At 40.6% G+C, this 18665-nt stretch overlaps 1 protein-coding gene across 1 annotated transcript in view; it reads left to right on the forward strand.

The window, feature by feature from the left end:
• Nucleotides 1-1208: 1208 nt before the first annotated feature.
• Nucleotides 1209-18665, forward strand: part of PCF11 (PCF11 cleavage and polyadenylation factor subunit) — a 254646-nt gene continuing 237189 nt past the window's right edge. Inside the window, exons 1-7 of the mRNA XM_069203943.1 lie at nt 1209-1586; nt 4356-4481; nt 5792-5980; nt 6348-6551; nt 14083-15206; nt 16400-16586; nt 16678-17338. Of these exons, the coding sequence (XP_069060044.1) occupies nt 1431-1586; nt 4356-4481; nt 5792-5980; nt 6348-6551; nt 14083-15206; nt 16400-16586; nt 16678-17338 (2647 nt within the window). The 5' untranslated portion in view covers nt 1209-1430. The remainder of the gene's footprint in view (nt 1587-4355; nt 4482-5791; nt 5981-6347; nt 6552-14082; nt 15207-16399; nt 16587-16677; nt 17339-18665) is intronic.

Below are 18665 nucleotides of genomic sequence, written 5' to 3' on the forward strand. Positions count from 1 at the left end.
GGCATCTGGCACCAAGCTTTGAGTGACTCGCCAGTCTTTGGCTCAGCTCGTTTCATTTCACATAATTATGTCTCCCCCCAATTATGGGTGCAGCTTAAAATATGAGAGTTCGACATGTTGGCTGTGCAAAAAACCTATTGTTTTAACCATCTATAATGTTGCTCCAACTGTAATAATCTGGGAAACACATTACTGTTTCTAAATTCATCTTTAAAAAAAAACAAAAAAACATTTAATAAATGACTAGCAATGTAGGATTTATTGTACCACGGTGTAAAGCTTCCAAGTGATAAAGACATTATTTAATTTTATTTTTAATAAGCTATATTGTTTACATTATGTTTTCTGGATGATTTTCTTTAAAAATGTTTTCAATCCTCGGCTCGTGCTGGAGCTCTAATTAAGACATCCCCTTGGGTCTCCCTGTTCAGTTGTTGGCTTGCCCACTCCTGGTTGTTATAGGTCCTCGCCAAACTCGTTACAGTTTAACGACAGGTGTGTGGAAAATCGTGCGTCGAAAAAACAGTTGGGTGTGAGCCGTGTTGAAAACCAAAAATGTGTTTTTATCTACGGCATCAAACCCACATTGTCATTCTCCTTCTCAGCAGTTTCTCTAAATTAGGCTCGTCGCCTTCTAGTGTATCGAAACAAAAGAAAGACCACCGGAAACGCCTTCTCAGATAAGTCCTCGTAGACTTGTTTTGACAGGGCAACCATCTTGGATGAGGCATTTTTTTTAAAAAATATTGATTTAAACGATTTTGTTATTTATTAAATAATTGCCTATTAAAAAAATTGGAATATTGTTTCGTGCCTCAACCTGTGTTTTATGTTTTTTTCGTAGTTTATGTAATATAAATTTCATAATTTTACTGAGGCTGTTACTTATGCCGTACCTGCTTAAAAAAGCAATCCGCACAACTACCCCCACTGAAATGGGACGGGCCTACCGGAAATAGGAGGGCGCATTCGTATGGTTGCCACACGAAAGACCAATAGTCGACGAAAGAGCAGCCAATAGGAAAGCCGGACTCTTCAGTCTTAAAAGAATTTCCTCAAAATGGGAGTGCCTAATTACTTCAAGTAATGCAGAGATGGCTAAAGGGGCGTTGCGGCGGGGAATCAACCAATCAGCATTACGACTCTGGACAAAGGCGAGCAAATACGTCACAAGTATTAGAATAATTTCTCATGACGCAACGGTCGACTGCTGTGTTTTTTTTCAATTTGCGACCGCCATCTTGTCCGGCGGCGAACGATCGGGGCCGCGGCAGAGCGCAGCGGAGGAAGGTGTCGTTTCCGACTGTGCCCCGCAATGCAGTAGGGGTTAGGAGCCTCCTGTTGTGCTATCTGCAGGACTGTCACTGTGGGGGAGGAGGTTCGCTTAGCGGCCTCTTCAGAGGGACCAGCGCGGCCGCCGACGGGCGAAGATGGAGGCCGAGGATGCGTGCCGTGACTACCAGTCTTCGCTGGAGGACCTGACCTTCAACAGCAAGCCGCACATCAACATGTTGACCATCCTGGCAGAGGAGAACCTGCCCTTCGCCAGGGATATCGTCGCTCTTATCGAAGCTCAGATCGCCAAGGTTTTTATATTAAAAGCATTTTATTTTCCTTTATCAAACGAGCCCATATCTCGAGTCCCTGGTGACACCCCCTCTCCCTCGTCTACTTGGTAGGGAATGGGTTGGAGGGGCGGGGGTCCGCATGGCCAAAAAAAAATGGCGGTAGAGGAGTCTGTAGCACTTCTCACCCCGTGCTCAGCCTGGGTTGACACTGATGGCACGGGAATAAGAGCAGGGGCTACGCCCCTCTAGCCATGAATTACTAGCCCGTCCTTCGGCGGCTCATAACGTGGCTTTCACTCGCTAAGTAACATCTGGCTTGTGACATGATTCTGCTGGTTAACTCGTTTTGGCTCCGCCCCCTTCCTCTTCTGACGTCTGAAGGAAGCGCCCCCCCCCCGGCTAGCTGTAGTTTTACAATCCATCTTGTTAGCAAAGGGGTATAGTTTGGGGCGTATAAAGTGTGATTGACATTCCCTTTCCTGTGCACTTGTATCATCTGGGTCCATGGAAGAAATGCAGTCTCCCACATAAGCAACTAATTCGTTTTGTTATATATTATGTCCCCCTTTACTTCGATGGTCTGCCCCTTCTGAGCAGGGTAGGGCCGCATGGCCTGTTTTTAAAAGGCCCCGTGGTCTTGTCCACGCGGAAGGCCGCCACCTGTTGACAGTTTATTCTCGTACATGAGGGTAAACTCCGTTCCATGTAGTAGGACCCCAGCGCCCATAGAGATGGAAGACCCTATGTATTAATTCTTTGACGCGTGCCTGACAGCTGTCAACAGGTATCTTATGAATTGTGGGACTGTTCGAGAGGGCACAGAACATGGGCTTGTACCCTTTTGCCGAGCGCTCGGGCCAGGGCAGAGCTTCTCCGTCCACTGTGGTGTCACTACCCCCGTGCCTTTAAACCTCTATCCCGAGCCACTGCTGCCTTGTGAATATTGATTGGCCTTCAGTCCTAAACTTGGGGTTTCAGGGGCTGCTGCTGTCACCTCTTACCCATCTTGTTTGAAGATGCTTCTCTGTTCCTAGTGTATCTCATGAATAAATGGTTTTAAAATGTGACTGGTATTGAATCTGTTAATAAAGTATATTAACTGCGTATTTGTCTTTTTTATTTACTACGATGGACAGTGTGTGGGGGTGGTTTTCAAATGGCATATGGCGCTAAGTACTTCCACGTTCACCGCTGTTGTATTTTAGTTTTCTTTTCTAAAATAACCTTTACACCACGAAATATTGAATGTACTCTATTCCAGCGTGTATAAAATGAGTTGTTTTATCTGGCTACATTAGCGTAACTTGTTTCTGTAGGTAGATGGGTTGGGAGGTGACCTAACTTGAAACTATTGAATGGAGACTATGTGGATATTATTGTGTCGCCTCCAAGAACACGTTTCCTGTGTCTGTGGGGAACGTAGTAGAAAGTTTAACATTTAGAAGTAGGGTCGGGGCCTAAAAGATACAATTGTTTAGGCGCCACATGGGCTGCTAGTGCAGTCTGATTCTTACAGCTAGTCCTTGTGTCTATGGCGAGGTCACTTATGATGCGTTAGTGCTCGATTAAATTGCGCACCAGTCACGTTTTGGAATGAATAAAATGACATCAAAATATCAGATTATAAATTAACTCAATGAATGTTCCCAGCAGATCGTGGTTTCATAAATTCTGTACTTTTTATATCCAAAGTGTGGAATTTTTCCGCTATATGGAGTTTTTTTTTTCTTCTGGTACATCCATACCCCGACCTACCTGACATTTTTTTCCTTCACTTTAACATTACAAAGATTCTTGGGGCTAACTTTTTTTTTTTGTGTTCGGGCCACCAGCTTCATGCTAAATTCTCTTTACCACCATGCTTTTATTATTGAAGTTGGTTGGGTTTTTGGAGGAAGAGCTATCATGCGTCATTTTGCAGATAAGCCATGTATTTTTGAGAGTTTAAAGGTTTTCCATGCGTGTACCCTAACGCAATTTTTGGAGGCATTTATTTGATATATTTTTTCCTTAGCAGCAAAGGGAAATGTAACTTGCCCGAACATATGGTTAGATCGTGTTTTCATATACTATAAAATGTAAAATCAAATTATGTTGGGTATTAGCTGTACAGAATTAGAACCAAGCTATTGTGTGCTGCTGTGGCATCGGAGACCAGTGTGCCGATATCTCAAGCGAGCACTTGCCAGTGCCGATTAGCCCTGTTCCATTTTCTATATCACATTTGCTTCCTTTATGAGTTTTTATTTTTATGCACGATTGCTGAAGCTGCCATGGCTGCATGAATCCTCGGTCACCTGGACACTGAGTTCTGGAAGATACCGCTACTGTCTCTTTACACTGCTAAACAACCACACATGGGCCTGCCTGAGATTCAACATCAACGGTCTGCAGCAATTCATTGTTCTGCGTGTCTGAATATTCACTTATCCCAGCCACACACCTCTTCGGAGCCCCAGCATCCTACATTGGTTTAAAGAGTTCTATTTTCTTCATCTTTTGGGTAAATCATTATTTAATGGATGGGGGTGGTCAAAATACCCCAGTATTTGGTAATTGTATGTACTAGCAGTGGTTTAACCACTCTTACATTGTGCCTCTGAGGCAAAATATAATACGTCCTGGGACCCCACTATTTTATTGGGTGGCGAATTGCAGAATGGACTTAAATTGTTAAACAGATATCTTGGAAGTCACAGAATGGCCATCATTGCTGTGGGGACTCCTAATTTTAGCCTTACACGTGCTGTTTTGTTTTACTAAATTTCTCAGTTTTTTATTACTCAGGCTCCTACAGCAGAGAAGCTTCCTGTCATGTATCTTATGGATTCCATCGTCAAGAACGTCGGGAGAGAATATCTTGACGCATTTTCTAAAAACCTAGTTCCAACATTTGTTAATGTATTTGAAAAGGTATATGTCATATTAAAGTTTTACTTTTACAATTGCCAATTAAAGTTTTGTTGCAACTGATCTAAACTAGATGTAATATGTTCCGTGTTTTTTTTTTTTTTTTTTTTTAAACTTGTTTAGTTGTCTACATGTCTGTTTTAAATCCTGTTTTCCTAGGTTGATTGACTCCTAAGTGTGATTGGGAGAAAAAAAAAACTGGTGCAAAGAGTAACCTTATTTCGGTTTACTCTCTTCAATTTGTTGATGGTTTTCCCTCAGCGATATGTCTGCCTATTGGCAGGCTTTCTTTAAGAACAACTCGTTCAACTAAGTGTTTGAGGCATTGCTCGCAGTTGCTGTTTAGAAAGTTACCATGGTGGCGCACTGGTGTAATGCAGTCAAGTCAAAATATGAAATGCAGTGAAAATCACAACCCGCTTTTGTTAAGGGATGGTACCCCAACTGAGCCTCTCTTTTATTGGCCAGGGAGTGGCAGGAAAGATGGGTGTATAATATTTACGTTTTCACTCGGTAAACGTGCCTTCATCACCCAGGTGGCCTGCTAGTTGAGTTGGACTCATTACCATAAGAAATAACCGGCCCTTCTCTTTCACATCAAGTTTAAAATGATCTGCTTAAGTTGAATTTGCTGGAGACGTCAACTATTTTTCGGTACGAGGTGCATGGATTCTCCGAGAAATATGGTGGTGCCTTGTGTATATTTGCAAGTATGGATCACCAGGAATAATTTAACTTTTCATGGCACAGTAACACGTTTTAGCATTTATGTTGATACACAGCCTGGTAGTCGTGGCGGTCTTGAGGCTTGATCTTTTGTAATTACAGACCGTGTGTTTTATTTCAAGCCTTGTTTCTCATTTGCTGTTAGCATTGTTAGAACCCCTCAAAATGCTTTAATTTATTTTTTAAGCGGGGCCCCACCCTGTTCTACCTGAACTTTTAAAGGGCGTTCATTTACATTTTTAGCACAGTGTGATAAGTTCCCTCCTGTAAATACTTGAGTTCGTTATGGCAAATTTTAGATGTTTGACAACTCATTTTTGAAAATCTAAATGAGGGTACCATATAATCTACAAACCCTCTGGTACCAAACACCTTACATTTAAACAACTTGTATTTATGGTGCTGGTGTGAATATTGGTATTTGTTTGGGTCCATAACACCAGTTTTCTTTGTGCTGTTTTATTTTTATCATTTCTCATTTTCATTTTTTTTTCTTCTTTTCTTCAAAGGTTAATTAAGTTGGCCTTCATTTTTAGACCGTGTGTTTGGTAAAGTATCGAGCAATATAATTCTTCTATTATTTCCAGGTGGAAGAAAATACTAGGAAAAGCTTATTTAAGTTGCGCTCAACATGGGATGAGATTTTCCCTTCGAAGAAACTATATGCACTTGATGTCAGAGTTAACTCCTTAGATCCTGCGTGGCCTATTAAACCTCTACCCCCAAATGTGAATACTTCTAGCATCCACGTGAATCCAAAGTTTTTGAGTAAAACGGTAAGTTTTCTTTAAAATTGCGTTAAAATTTTTTTAGTGGAAACCTGTTTTTAACAAGCTTAAGCGCAAAATTATTTTGTTCCATCAGCAAATTGATTCCAGTTTTGTTGGGCTATATTTTGCCTGCAGAAAACATGAGTTAAATAGTTTCACTGTTACTAATGACTTAACTAAATCATGAGCTCCTGTGGTTCTGCTGTGGACAATGTTCATTCAGTGAATTACATGTTTATGAAACTTTATGTTAAATAATGTACAATGCACACAACTCATGTTAAAAAAAACAAAACTACCTGATATACTGAACGTTTACTAACTGACCACTACTTATGTGGGCATAATCATTTTCCAATTCCTCTTCTTGTAGCCAGAGGAGCCACCTGCACCTGTTGCCCCTATTATTCCAGCTGCAGCTCCTGTTATTCCCGCTCCTTTAAATGTTCCAGAGATTCAAAAGAATTTGACACAGGAGCAAATGATTAGACAACAGTTGCTAGCAAAACAGAAGCAGTTGTTAGAATTACAGCAGAAGAAACTGGAACTGGAATTAGAACAGACAAAGGCACAACTGGTAAGTAAGGAAGTTCGAGCGAAACATATTTAGTTTAATTCAAATTTTGTGTACCCTGCAACTCCTTATTTTTGCTAGCTGATAACTCGTATGATGATTTAACTATCTTTCCGTTTGGTTTATGTGTTAGCTTATGCACTGTTATGATGGGAAGATTCTAGTTCCCACATCCTGTCCTGGTTTTCTTGCTCCAGTGGAAGGAGCTGTACGTAAATTATTTGATTGTCTTGAATGATTTTCCTTATCTTTCTGTGGTGTATAAAAATGAGCCGCGGTCTGTGTATTCTAGTACAGTATTTTGCGTTGTACATAGCCACACTTACTCTGTTAGCCTTCGGTTCCATTCCGAACGTTTAAGGTTCAGTATTGGTTTGGGAATACTTTTAACCTGCACCTCTGTAGAGATTTGACAAATGTCCAACAGGAATACTGAAAGTTTAGGTAAGGCAATATTCTGATTTTGTATTGGACATTGAGAAATGCTACAGGGAAATTAAAACGCGAACATATTTCTTACCTGTAAAGGATTAGTTGAGTCATGAACAAGAATTGACTTGCTGTGGTAAGATTTCATATTTGAAAACCCAGCAGTTCACAATAGCAGTGCTGCATTTAGTATGTGTGACTACCCAGTAAAAAAAACTCTTAGCTCTTAACCCAATACGGTTTTTAAACCTCTTTTTATTATTTGTCTCGTCAAATATCACCGGCCATCCCTTCGCACATAGCATCTGTACACAGCACCGGTACATGAGGAGCATATCATTTCATACCTGATTTCTGACACGAATTTGTGTAGACAGGGTAAATATATTGCAGGGTTCATGGCCATGTAGGGCCGAGTCTTGCTTGAGTGGTGCTTAGTTTGGATTCAGTAGAGTCCGGCCGTATTGCCATCCCAGCCAGGGTACTCCCCAAACAACGCCATTTTGGTCCATGTTGAAAGTAACGCCAACCACCGCTTCCATCATGTCGAAACCTAATACATTTTAATTTTAATTAATTCAATTCGTGTCTTATTGCAGCAATCCACGCAAATTAAATCCCAAAAAACATTATTACTCGAGCCACTTGCCCTTCCTAATTTTCCCACCTGCATTTTCCATGGATGTTCAAAGCACCAAGAGCAATTAGTTTGATTCAACACCTTCGTTGAAAGGCAAACAAAATTGTCGAGGAAAAAGCTTGGTTACCTCCTGGTTCACGGTGCCTTATTTTGAGCTTTCTCCATGCTCCCGTTGCACAACTTTGTTGTCTTTGGGGGTGATGCACATCCAATAAACCTCAAATCAGTGCAGTCTGAAATATTAGAGATGTCGTCTGTGTTTCTCTCTACTGCCCATTTGCACTGTTTAGTGTTTGAGCTTGTACGTTTAATTCTGGCATCGAAACAGAATGCCTTACCTAATTATGCTCTTAATCCTTATTACCTCTCACTGGGAAGGTCATTGTGTTGGGCGACGCTTAAGTTGCAAACCTGGTTGTTGGTTTTTTTTCTAGGATCGTGTCTCCTGGAATGGAAATACATTCCTATGCTAATTGTATTTCTGCGTTTAGTGGTTTGAGAACCCTTTACTGTGCGTGCCTGCTAGCTCTATGTGTGACTGAATATTTGGGGGAGAAAGGGGAGGGGGGTGCAGTTTGAAACTGCTAGCCTTCAAGCTCGCCTATTTAGTTCTGTCACTAGGGAATCCACCCCGTTGTCCTCATCAGCTGTGTTCCCTTCATTTTCTCAAAGAATGGAAATGCTTTCTTGATGCAACTCTCCTGGTTGCAAAGGTGAGTACAGTAATTCTCGGTAACAAACACATGCCCCACTGGAAGCCATGTATAGAAGAAGCTCTTGAATCTGCCACAAAAGTTGTGAAACCATTGTTAGGTCTCCCCTAATTTCCTTTCTTCTCATTGGTCAGTGTGTTGGTTTCACTTTCTTCTTCGTGCGTTTCTCTTCTTTGGTGCATAGGCCATGTACTGATTACTTGCTTTATTTGTGACTTTCCGTTGCTCGCCTTTGATTAATTTTCATTCGGTCTCTAGACTTTTAATCAGGTCATTTTTTCCCTCATTTTACATCTCTGTTTTCGCTCTTTAACTGTGGTTGACCTCCCACACCTGTTCTTAAAGTGCCTTTTCAATGTTTACAGTCAGGGTGTATGGGTTTGGGTTTTTTGTAGCCAGCGCAGAACATGCAGTGGCACAGACCGCACTCGCTATCCTCACACTCTGCGTAGTGTGTGTGTGTGTGTATTGCAGTAAATTATTCTGCTCTTGAAGTGAGTATGCTGATGTTCTTGTACTCAAAGTTCTTTGTGTTGTGATATTTTGGGCTTCCCGAGCCCGCCGCTGTTAGTGAGTGTTGGGACTGTGGTGCCTCCATGTTTATATAGAGAAATAGGAAGGTTGGGAATAGTGAACCCCTCACAGCTGCGCAGAGAGGACCAGCGTGTCTGAAAGTCAGATAGCTCTTTCCTTAAATTAAAGAAGAGTAGAGACTGATTTTACGTCAAATACTCTTAACTTTGCCATTTGTAGTTACTACGCACTCTTTGTTTTGAAGTTGAATGGGAGTAATTCTTGTCATTGTTAGTCATGCATCACGATAGGACTTGTGATAAATGCACTCTGATACATCCCTGTGTTGTTGCCAGATAATCGCCCATTTGAAATCTGAGCTTCCTAAACTTGCATATCCAGTCTAGCCGTCTTTCAGGCTGCACCACTCCTTGGCACCCAAGCCATAGCAGTTGAATGAGCAGCACTTTTCTTGATCTGCTCTGTGTTTACAACGCTAAGCTGAAATTCTGGGATAAACTTGTGCAAGCTACTTCAGAAGGAAAGGGTTCACTATCCTGTCCTTTGCTTTCAAAATTGGACTTCTGTCCCACGGATGCTCTCTGTCACTTAGAAAACAAGCGATGGCAAAGCCAATTGGTCTCACCAATTCGTGGCTGACTGAAAGAAAACAAAATAACATGGTACGATCAGTGTTGACCCGGTCATACCAGCCTGTTTTAAAAAAAAAAAAAAAAAAAAAAAAAAAAAAGGTTTTTATTTCTATTTTTTATTTAAACCTTTCAGCTACGCTGCTGTCACATGGCCATGCCTCGAAAAATCAAAGTGTTACTAGACTTGCAGGTCTAGTAGCTTGAATAATCTACTCAACCTAACTGTAATGTACTTGACCCGGAAACATGTCTCGGATCGTATGATCCTAGGGAAATATTGTATTTTACAATTGCATTTTTCTTCATTCTCCCATATGAGTGAAACTTCAAATATGTGAGCTCAGCATTTCTTGCTGTAAGTAAAAATAAAAAAAAAACTCTTGTTTGGTTTAAATACACTAAACGTTTGCTCAATGTATAATAAATCTAGCCCACATATAGGGTACACATATCCATGTATGACTTGCCTCTCAGTTTACTAATAGCTTTGCCATCGGGGCTTGAATGTTTCTCAGTTCAAGTGTAATCAGTCACTTTTAATATATTACTAAAGCATGATGTGGTAGCGCATTGTCATTCACAGACGGTACATTTCCAAGAAATGTCCAAAAACCTTCCCACTAACTTGCAGCTTTACTGATAAAACAATATAGTGTATTAACAATCTGTGAAAATTGGGTTTCAGAAAACGTATATCATTTGCACATCACCAGGTAAAGTGTTCTAACTTTTTTTTCATCCTATTAAAAAAAAAAAAAATCATTGCACAGAAGTACAAAAAATGGTCTTTCACAGCTACTTAAATATATTTGGAAATGTTTGTAAAGTTGACTTAGATATATAAACGTTGTGTGTTAGGAAAAGCCTGATACCCAAAGGCTTTCTTTTCACATAGGCCCGACAGTTCACCTTACAAAATCCTGGAACTCTACAGTGACAAGGAAAAGTATTTGCTTTGCAAGAAGACAAACTGACTTTTGACCTCTGTCTCTGAACACAGAGCAAATGTGATGGCAATAACATTTAAAGGCATCTTGATTGCTAATTCAGTTTCTGACTGAACAGAACACCTATTCTTTATCCACTGACCAGAAGGGTCGAGTGGAATCTAAAAATAGCTCAACCTTATAAAATAAAACTCACCATAGCCAGTGGTTGCGTAGATTTTTTGAGCCTTGATAAATAAAACATGGACAAAGCCAATAGACCCTGCATAAGCAAAGCCTATTAGGTTTGCCAATGCTTGTTGACACAGGCACAGGTTTTAAGTTACGATGAAACTTAATGGAGTGGAGATGTCAGAAGCATGTCTCTTCCCCCAACTTCACCACAGGTTAAAAGAATACTACTTAACAATGATGAAGTTGTTTCTGTATGTCCTCACGTGCTCCCACGATCCTAGGCAAGGCTTTGGACTGCTTGACCAGGCAAAATGTAAGTCCTACCAACTTTTGAACTTTGTAATACCAAAAATGATTGCAATTTAAATTGTACTACATACAGTCCCTGACCAAGCCTTACATAGTTTTTATTAACAAAATCTACTAGTCCTTTTCCTTTGTTTAAACACTGTGGCTCCGTGTATAGTTTTAAATCGGACTTGTTTGGACGTGGCTACTGCATACTTTATCAAGATGAGCTTTTGCGTACCTTAGAAGGTACATAATTACTCTAAGCATTGTGCATTTAGAAGCTTCTCTAGTTTCTAAGGCAGGGCAAATGGTACCCATATTTAGCTGCTTGCTGTACTTTGCGTCTACCCGTTTTCAGGTCTAGCGCAATCGCTTTGACCTGTTCTAAGTATTGTGGGCTTTTAACCACGCCCACTCACACCCATCACTTTCACTCGTTCCTGGGCTTGTCTTTCAAAAATCCCTTGATGTAATTGGTAAATACTTTGTTTGTCCCGCCTTGGGACAGATTTATTACTGCCTTGCAGACTGGCCCTGTCACATGATAATTGCACAATTGCCAATCTGCTTTAGGCGTAGTAAACTATTATTATATTTTTTTTCTTTTTGTGTCTCCCCTTCATGCTGAATAGCAGCCATGGCCTTCGCAGCGCGAACCGCACCAACAGCTGAAACTTCATCAGCTGTATTGGAGTGTTGGTCACATTGATTACACTGCTACCTAAAAAGTCATTTCTTTTGGCTGTCCTCTTCACGCTTCATAGCTTTCCCCATAACACTTATAATTGATAAATGCTTTACTAAAAAAAACTGAAATCTGCAGCGCGGCTTTCCTGGCACAGCGGGAGAACTGATAGTACAATATTCACTGCACTCGGAAAGCTCGCCCATAGTGCTTTGCAATCATTTTTTTCCAAAATATTTTTGCCCACAACTCAGCCAGTGGTGGTCCTAGGACAATGGGACCACCACCGCCAAAGCGTTCGGGGCGACGCACTCTTTCTGTCTAGGTCATCTCTGGGTCCCCACACTAGGTTGGTGAGGATTCAAAAATAATAACCCTTTCCACCATTCAGTGTCTTTTTAATGTCTCTCACGGCTAGAATGTTTGTTTTACAGCTTGGAGTAGTTTTTGTTTTATCGGCCTTGGTATTGTAGGCTTGCTAGGCCTAAAATGGTGTAATGCACTCTGCCCTCTAAAAGGATAACTATATATTTGCTTTACATTACTTTGTGTCATTTTATTTTCATGTGGTTATGCTGTCTAGCGGCTAATTATATGGTAACATGACAAAGTTTCTTACAAATTACATTTTTACTGTGGTGTCCTCTAGGGGTTGTTCTGAACATTGCAGTCAGCATACTACAATATTTGCTGCACTGTCTTCCCATAATGCTTTGCAGGGCATTCTCTTTGCAAAACATTTCTGCTCATAATTCAACCTGTAATGGTCCTAGGTATATGGGACCACCTTCGAAATATTCACCACAAACTGCTCTTTCTTTCTAGATCATCTTTGGGTCCCCACACTAGGTTAGTGGGGACCTCAAAATAATAACCCCTCCCTCCAGTCAATGTCTTTTTAACTTCTCTCATGGCTGGAACTTTTGTCTTACAGCTGAGAGTAGTTTGCGGTTTAGGACTTCTATTTGTAATATCATTGCAATAGGCCTGCTAGCTGTGAAAATGTGTAATGCACTACGCCCTCTAGGGGCTTAATTTAATTGCAATTATGACCATGATTTAGGCCAACTTAACACCCTCATTACACTATGACTGTTTAAACACTCTTGATATGTTTGAGTTACCCTTCTAGTTTATGTCTCTCGTTACTCCTCTGTGACTGTCTTGATTTGGGAATTGTGTTAGCCAGCCAGCAACTCTGATGGTGATATTCTATTGTAATTAGCATGGCAGATTTAAATTAGGTTGCTAAATGGCAACATTTTCATTTTTGGCTGCAAATTGAGAAAGAAGGTAAATGGAAGTGCTTTAGTTGTATGCAGGGCCACCAGAATTATGTAGCAGGAAAAGACCAAATTTTGAGGCCTGATTGACCAATTTAATGTGGCAAGAAAAGTCCAGTTATGAATTTACGCCAATAGTTCTAACTCAAGCAAATGCGAGACACATTGCAAATGCTTGTTGATATTTGGAATATCTGGGGTATTTGAATTAGTGAAGCCAAATGTTATTTTTTTTAAAGCTGTCTTGTGTGATTAATTAACTACATTGTTTAATGTAGTTGCAGATTACTTAAATTATAGCCTTTGTCGTGTGTTGTACAGAACATTTTAGATGGTATTCAGTCTGTTATTAGTACTGTATTTTTCAATGATGTAGTTCGAGATGTCCTTGCATGACCACTTGTATGTAGCAAGCTGTTTGTATTGTATGAACCTAGCCGAAAGGAGAGGAGGTGGAATTATGTACAAGGGCAACGGCAAAGCTACTCAACATGATTGGAGCCATAGCTGGTTTTAAAGAGTGACAGGGGTCATGTTATGTAGTGTGTGTGTGTGTGTGTGTGTGGCGGATTCCTAAATTGCCTCCGTGTTAAGTACTAATGGATATGGGGATAAGGTCCCTGAACCTGGTTTCTTAGATGGAGAAGGCCTGTTTCCTTATTTCATTTTTTGCACTGCTCTTTCTTCAGTCTGGCACGGAGAGCTACAGGAGATGAGCTTGTCAGCCACATGTGCCAGGGTGCCAGATGCAATGGCTTTGTAGAAGAAGCCGCTGGTTTCGAACTTGGTGTAGGCCGGCAAGGAGAGTATATGGAGTTCCGTAGGAGTGGGAGCGATGTGACCATATTTCTACAGGCTATTAATGGATCATGCATGGTGTCTTTAAGAGGAGCCAGTGTGAAGTGTGGTTGGCTGTGGAGTGAAGCAGGGCATTCCCACTGTCCAGATGGGAAAGTACGAAGGCTTTAACTGGAGTTCTCAAGTACCATTCCTTGTTTTTGTTTATTATAGCTCGGTATTCTTAACTGTGTGTTCCGAGTACAAACTAGTGTCACCGAATTTGTGTGAATTCCCCCCGACCCCAAAACTAATTTGTCTCGGCAAATCTTGGCATTCAAATGTTAGCATATTATTCTGATGCATTTCATTATTACCTTACACACTAGTATGGTAATTGTTTTTCTTGTGTTTCATGTCTTTGTTTAGGCTGTTTCACTTGGTGCCCAACAGGGAACAGGCAATGTCGGTTCTGCTTCAACACCTACTAAAGCACATCTTGTGTCACAATCTGCTTTACAGGCAACCGTGAAAACTCCACATGTGGCAACAAAAGCCACTCATGTAACAACAAAAGCAACACATGCAGTAACAAAAGTAACCCCGCCGGTTACCGCACACCCCGAAAAAAATAGACCATTGTTGTCGCCTCAGCCGCAGGAAGACAAAGGAATAGCTAAGGACCCTCGCCTCAGCAGACTAAGTCCACATTTGTTGAATAATAAAGATCAAGGCCACAAAAAGGAAGCCCAGGTGGAGCTCAAAACCAGTAAGAATACATCAACAGAAAAATGTAACTCAACAAAGCAAGACAAAGCAAAGGTGGATAAAATACCAAAAAGGGAGATGGCTGCACATGAAACCAAATCAAAATCTCTTTCTCCCCAGAAAAGTAAGTCTTCCCACCCAAAGGATTCTAAAATACAAGAAGGTGAGAGCACGAAGAGTATTGAAATTGGCAAACGAGATCCAAGATTACGAAAGCATCAGCAAGGTGGTAAGGAAGATGATAAAGAACGGAGGAAAAGCATAGATAAAAAGGAAGAGCACAGTAAATCCTCAGACCATAGATCTGTAGGAGGTAGGGCTAAGGTTAATGGCATTGTTCAGAAACATGATGCGAACATTGAGGAATTTGAAAAATCTACTGGGAAGATGTTAAGATCAAGTACTCGAAAGAGAACACGCTCCCGCTCCCCCAAGTCACGGTCACCACTTTCGCATTCTCCCAAAAGGAGAGACCGAAGATCTCCTAAAAGGCGTCCACGAAGTATTTCTCCACCTCAGAGTAAAGCAGGGAAGCCACGGCATTCAGGGCAAAAGACCTTTCATTTTGAAGAATTTCCTGCCAGGGATGAGAGAAATTCTGGAAAAAGAAGCCTTAAACAAGATTCAAGAGATTCTAGGAGGTTAAAAAAAACTCACGAGGAAAGGCAAGAGACACTTCATCAGCACTCCGCAAGATCCACTTCTGAACCTAAAGAAAATTTGGAAAATTGGCAAGGTTCCAAGCCCAGCAAAAGGTGGAAGTCGGGTTGGGAAGAAAGTAAAAAGTAAGTTTTCACTTAACAAAAGCTTTGCAATTTTGAGGTTGAATATGTTCCATCTGCTACTCTTTTTAATTGGAATTTAGTCTGTCACTAATAACAGGATTATTAGGCCTGCATATGAACATAGCTTTTCAAACGATTGATACTTGTATGGAAGTTGGGGGAGCTGAATCTGACTCCTCTGCCCCCACATATTTGGAAAATGTCAGGCGAGGTTTACGGATCATACATAGAGAGAACAGCTGCATGCCATGGGTACAATGACATTAAGCCTTGGTAGCTTCTCTTTATTGGAGTTAAGTTTGGCAGCATTTTGCAGTAAATTGTACAAAGTGGAACAAAATGCAAGCTTGAGTGAGTGGTGGCTCTAGCAAAGGAGATCTTCTCTGCAAGATGCTCTAGACTCTGCACGTGGCTGAAGAGCAGAATGGCCAGATGGAATAGGGTTCTTTGAGTGTCTCCATGGAGGAATGACCTCTTTGTTGGAGAGAAAGTTATCTTTTTTTTTCTTTAGCCGATAGCCTTTACCGTTTCTCCCCGTAAGGATCCCTCCAACTACTGAAGAGTTGGATGTTTACAATTACAAAATGAATGTTTCCTGTCATTCATCATAACTGTATCACAATTTTATGACGGTAAGTTGCTATAGGGAAAAAACTGCTTGTAATGCTAGTTACTAATCACTGGCATGTTTACAGTTTTACTGTATTTTCTTCCTCCTGGTAGTCGTTGAGGATGTTTGTTAACTTTCACTGCTCTTTTGCACCCATGTACACTCAGACATATTATTTCCTCTCTATATAATGTATGTAAAGAAGAATACCATGCCATAAAAGGAATACTTCCTACCCAGGAAGTTCCTCTTCTCCCCAGACGGTCAGTAAACAAAAGTCTAATGAAAGAGAACCACAGGTAGAGGGACCTTCCTCTCGTTTGGTAAATTTGAAACTGGCCTGGTATCCTTCTGAATGCTATCAAGAGAAGGCCATGAAAGGTATTTTAGCCCATCCATCTGTCTAATGCTTATTTATATGAAACCACCTACTGGGTTAATGAAGGACACCAGATGTGCCCTTAATTCTTTGTTAGATATAGTCCCATTTTAAAATGCATTGTTTCTCTCATGGGTAGTTAATTTTTACCAGTGTGTTGTCAATTTGTTATTATTTTTGCATATCAAATATATTTCTTTTCAGTTTGCCGGCTGACGACCATCAGACTCTTGGAAAAACTTCTCATCCGAGGCGTAGGGATAGCTGGCAGAGTGATAAAACAGTAGTGTCCCCTCGAACTCCAAAACCGCAGCATCGTTTAAGTGTGGATGCTAATTTGCAGATTCCCAAAGAGTTAACTTCGGCCAGCAAAGGAGATCTACTTAAAAAGGTAATTTGCGACTTTCGTTGGAAAAGATTGCAGTGAAATAGTTCGTATTTTTTCTGAATCACATGCTGACCTTTTTTTTGTTCCTATGTAGGCTAATGATCGTCTGGCCTCTGGTGAGATAACGCAGGATGAGTTCCTTGTTGTTGCACATAAGATTCGTCAGCTCTTCCAATATAAAGAAGAAAAACAAAGGTATGATGCTTGGGATAGTCCCACAGAGGAAAAAGGAGGGATGAAGAAGGATTCCCCATTGTCCATTGCCGAATCAACCTATTATAAACATAAGGCACAGTTAAAAAGAACTCAAGTTCATCATTTCTCTAGATCAGATCTCACGCCAACTGAGTTATTTGACTGTACCCATGAGGATATAGTAATTCCTGGTAGAGAAATCAATGACAAACATAAGCACAGTGGAAGACTTGCTGAAGGCTCGTTTGATAGACCAGAGAAACTTGTTGAAACATCAAGAAGACTTTCTCCTGCTTCAAGTAATAGACCCTATCGAGATAATCTTTCGCCTATGGAGGGCAGACGCAGAATTGATGAGCAAGGTGATATCAACAAAGGGGCAAGAAGTTCGAAAAATTTTGAACAAAAGTTAGCTTTTGATACCTGGAGTGATTCTGTTGAATTCAGAAATTCGCCAAAACATCAGGGAAGGAGTGTGCAGGAATTCCCAACCCCAGAGAGAGATGTGGCTGGATTTCGAGACTATGATCATGAAGAGAGAATTAAGTTTGGACCCACTGGTATGTATTATTGTATGACACAAGTGTGAATATTACATAAAAAGTAACCAGTGTGTTATGGGCTGCTTAGATTGCGTACATTTTTATTGCATCACTATTAAGTGATAGTAATATGTCCTACGTTTTTGGCAAAGGCCTAAGGCAAAAGAAAATGCATAGATAATTAAATTTTGTGAGCTGTGTTAAAGGTCCTAAATGTAGTATATGGATGACAACTTTTCTGCTAAGCTGGTAACATTTCTAATCAGATCAGTTTCAAGACCTTAACTAGAATTGTGTAGTGCCATTCTAAGTTGGAACAAGTGGATACATTTTAGAAGCATGTTGAGTTAATGAATTGACTTTGGTAGTCTTAAAATGTTACATACAATTGGATAAACGTGGCTGAGTCATGGTAAGAACATTTCAAATCATTGTTTTTTATAACGACCAGATGTCAAAAGGGCATTTCAGCGATGCAATTTGGCTGGTATCAGACATTCACAGTCCAACTTTGTGGGTTACGTTAGAGAAAAAAAAATAACATAGGAGGGCTGGAAACTTGGCCTGCTACTTGATGGGTCGGTCTGGATTCTAGAAATTTCAGTGGGCAGCTTTGATATGATGTGTGCAAGTATACATGACCCGAAAGTACAAAGAATTTTACATGGATTTATGTTTGCTGGCATTATTTAACGCTTGCTGGTATCAGAGTTGAGCTAGGCTGGTTTTGCAGTGCTCTCCCAAGTTACAGCAGTGAACAGAAGCTGGAGGGAATTAGGTCGGATAGAGAACATAGGTTGGTACAGGTTAGGAAATTATTTGTGTAGAGTATCCATGAATTACACTGGGTTAGGCCCTTGGTCGCTTTTTAGGTGCCATTGTTGAGAGCTTGTATTAAGAGCTGACTGGTGGATGTAATTGTCTTGCCAGATTACAGAATTTGGAGGTTTTTTTTTTTGTTTTTGTTTTTTGTTTTGGTTGAGAAGGAAAAACCGAATTTCTTAGAAACCTAAATCGGCTGCTTCAACAGTGGTATTTGCTGTTCATGTTAGCAAGCTATTGGGCATGATGCCAGGGAAGTTGAGAGTTGGAATCTAGCTGCAGTGTCTGCTTGATGTGATGATTAATTCTAAACACTTATAAGAGTCAAAGTTACAGTTCGAGGCAAAGACTGCACTATTGAGAGGGGTTGAAACAGAGATTGGAAGCTTACCCCGAAAATTGAATAATACATGTTTAGTATTTGGCCTTATGAGGCCGCCCATAGACTGAAAGCAAATTTGGGTTTGAAGTTGAAGTTAGCAATGGTAGTAATATTTTATGTGGTTCAAAGGAGGCGGTATAA

The sequence above is a fragment of the Pleurodeles waltl genome, chromosome 8 (assembly GCF_031143425.1).
Source record: "Pleurodeles waltl isolate 20211129_DDA chromosome 8, aPleWal1.hap1.20221129, whole genome shotgun sequence".
In the NCBI taxonomy this organism is placed as follows: domain Eukaryota; kingdom Metazoa; phylum Chordata; class Amphibia; order Caudata; family Salamandridae; genus Pleurodeles; species Pleurodeles waltl.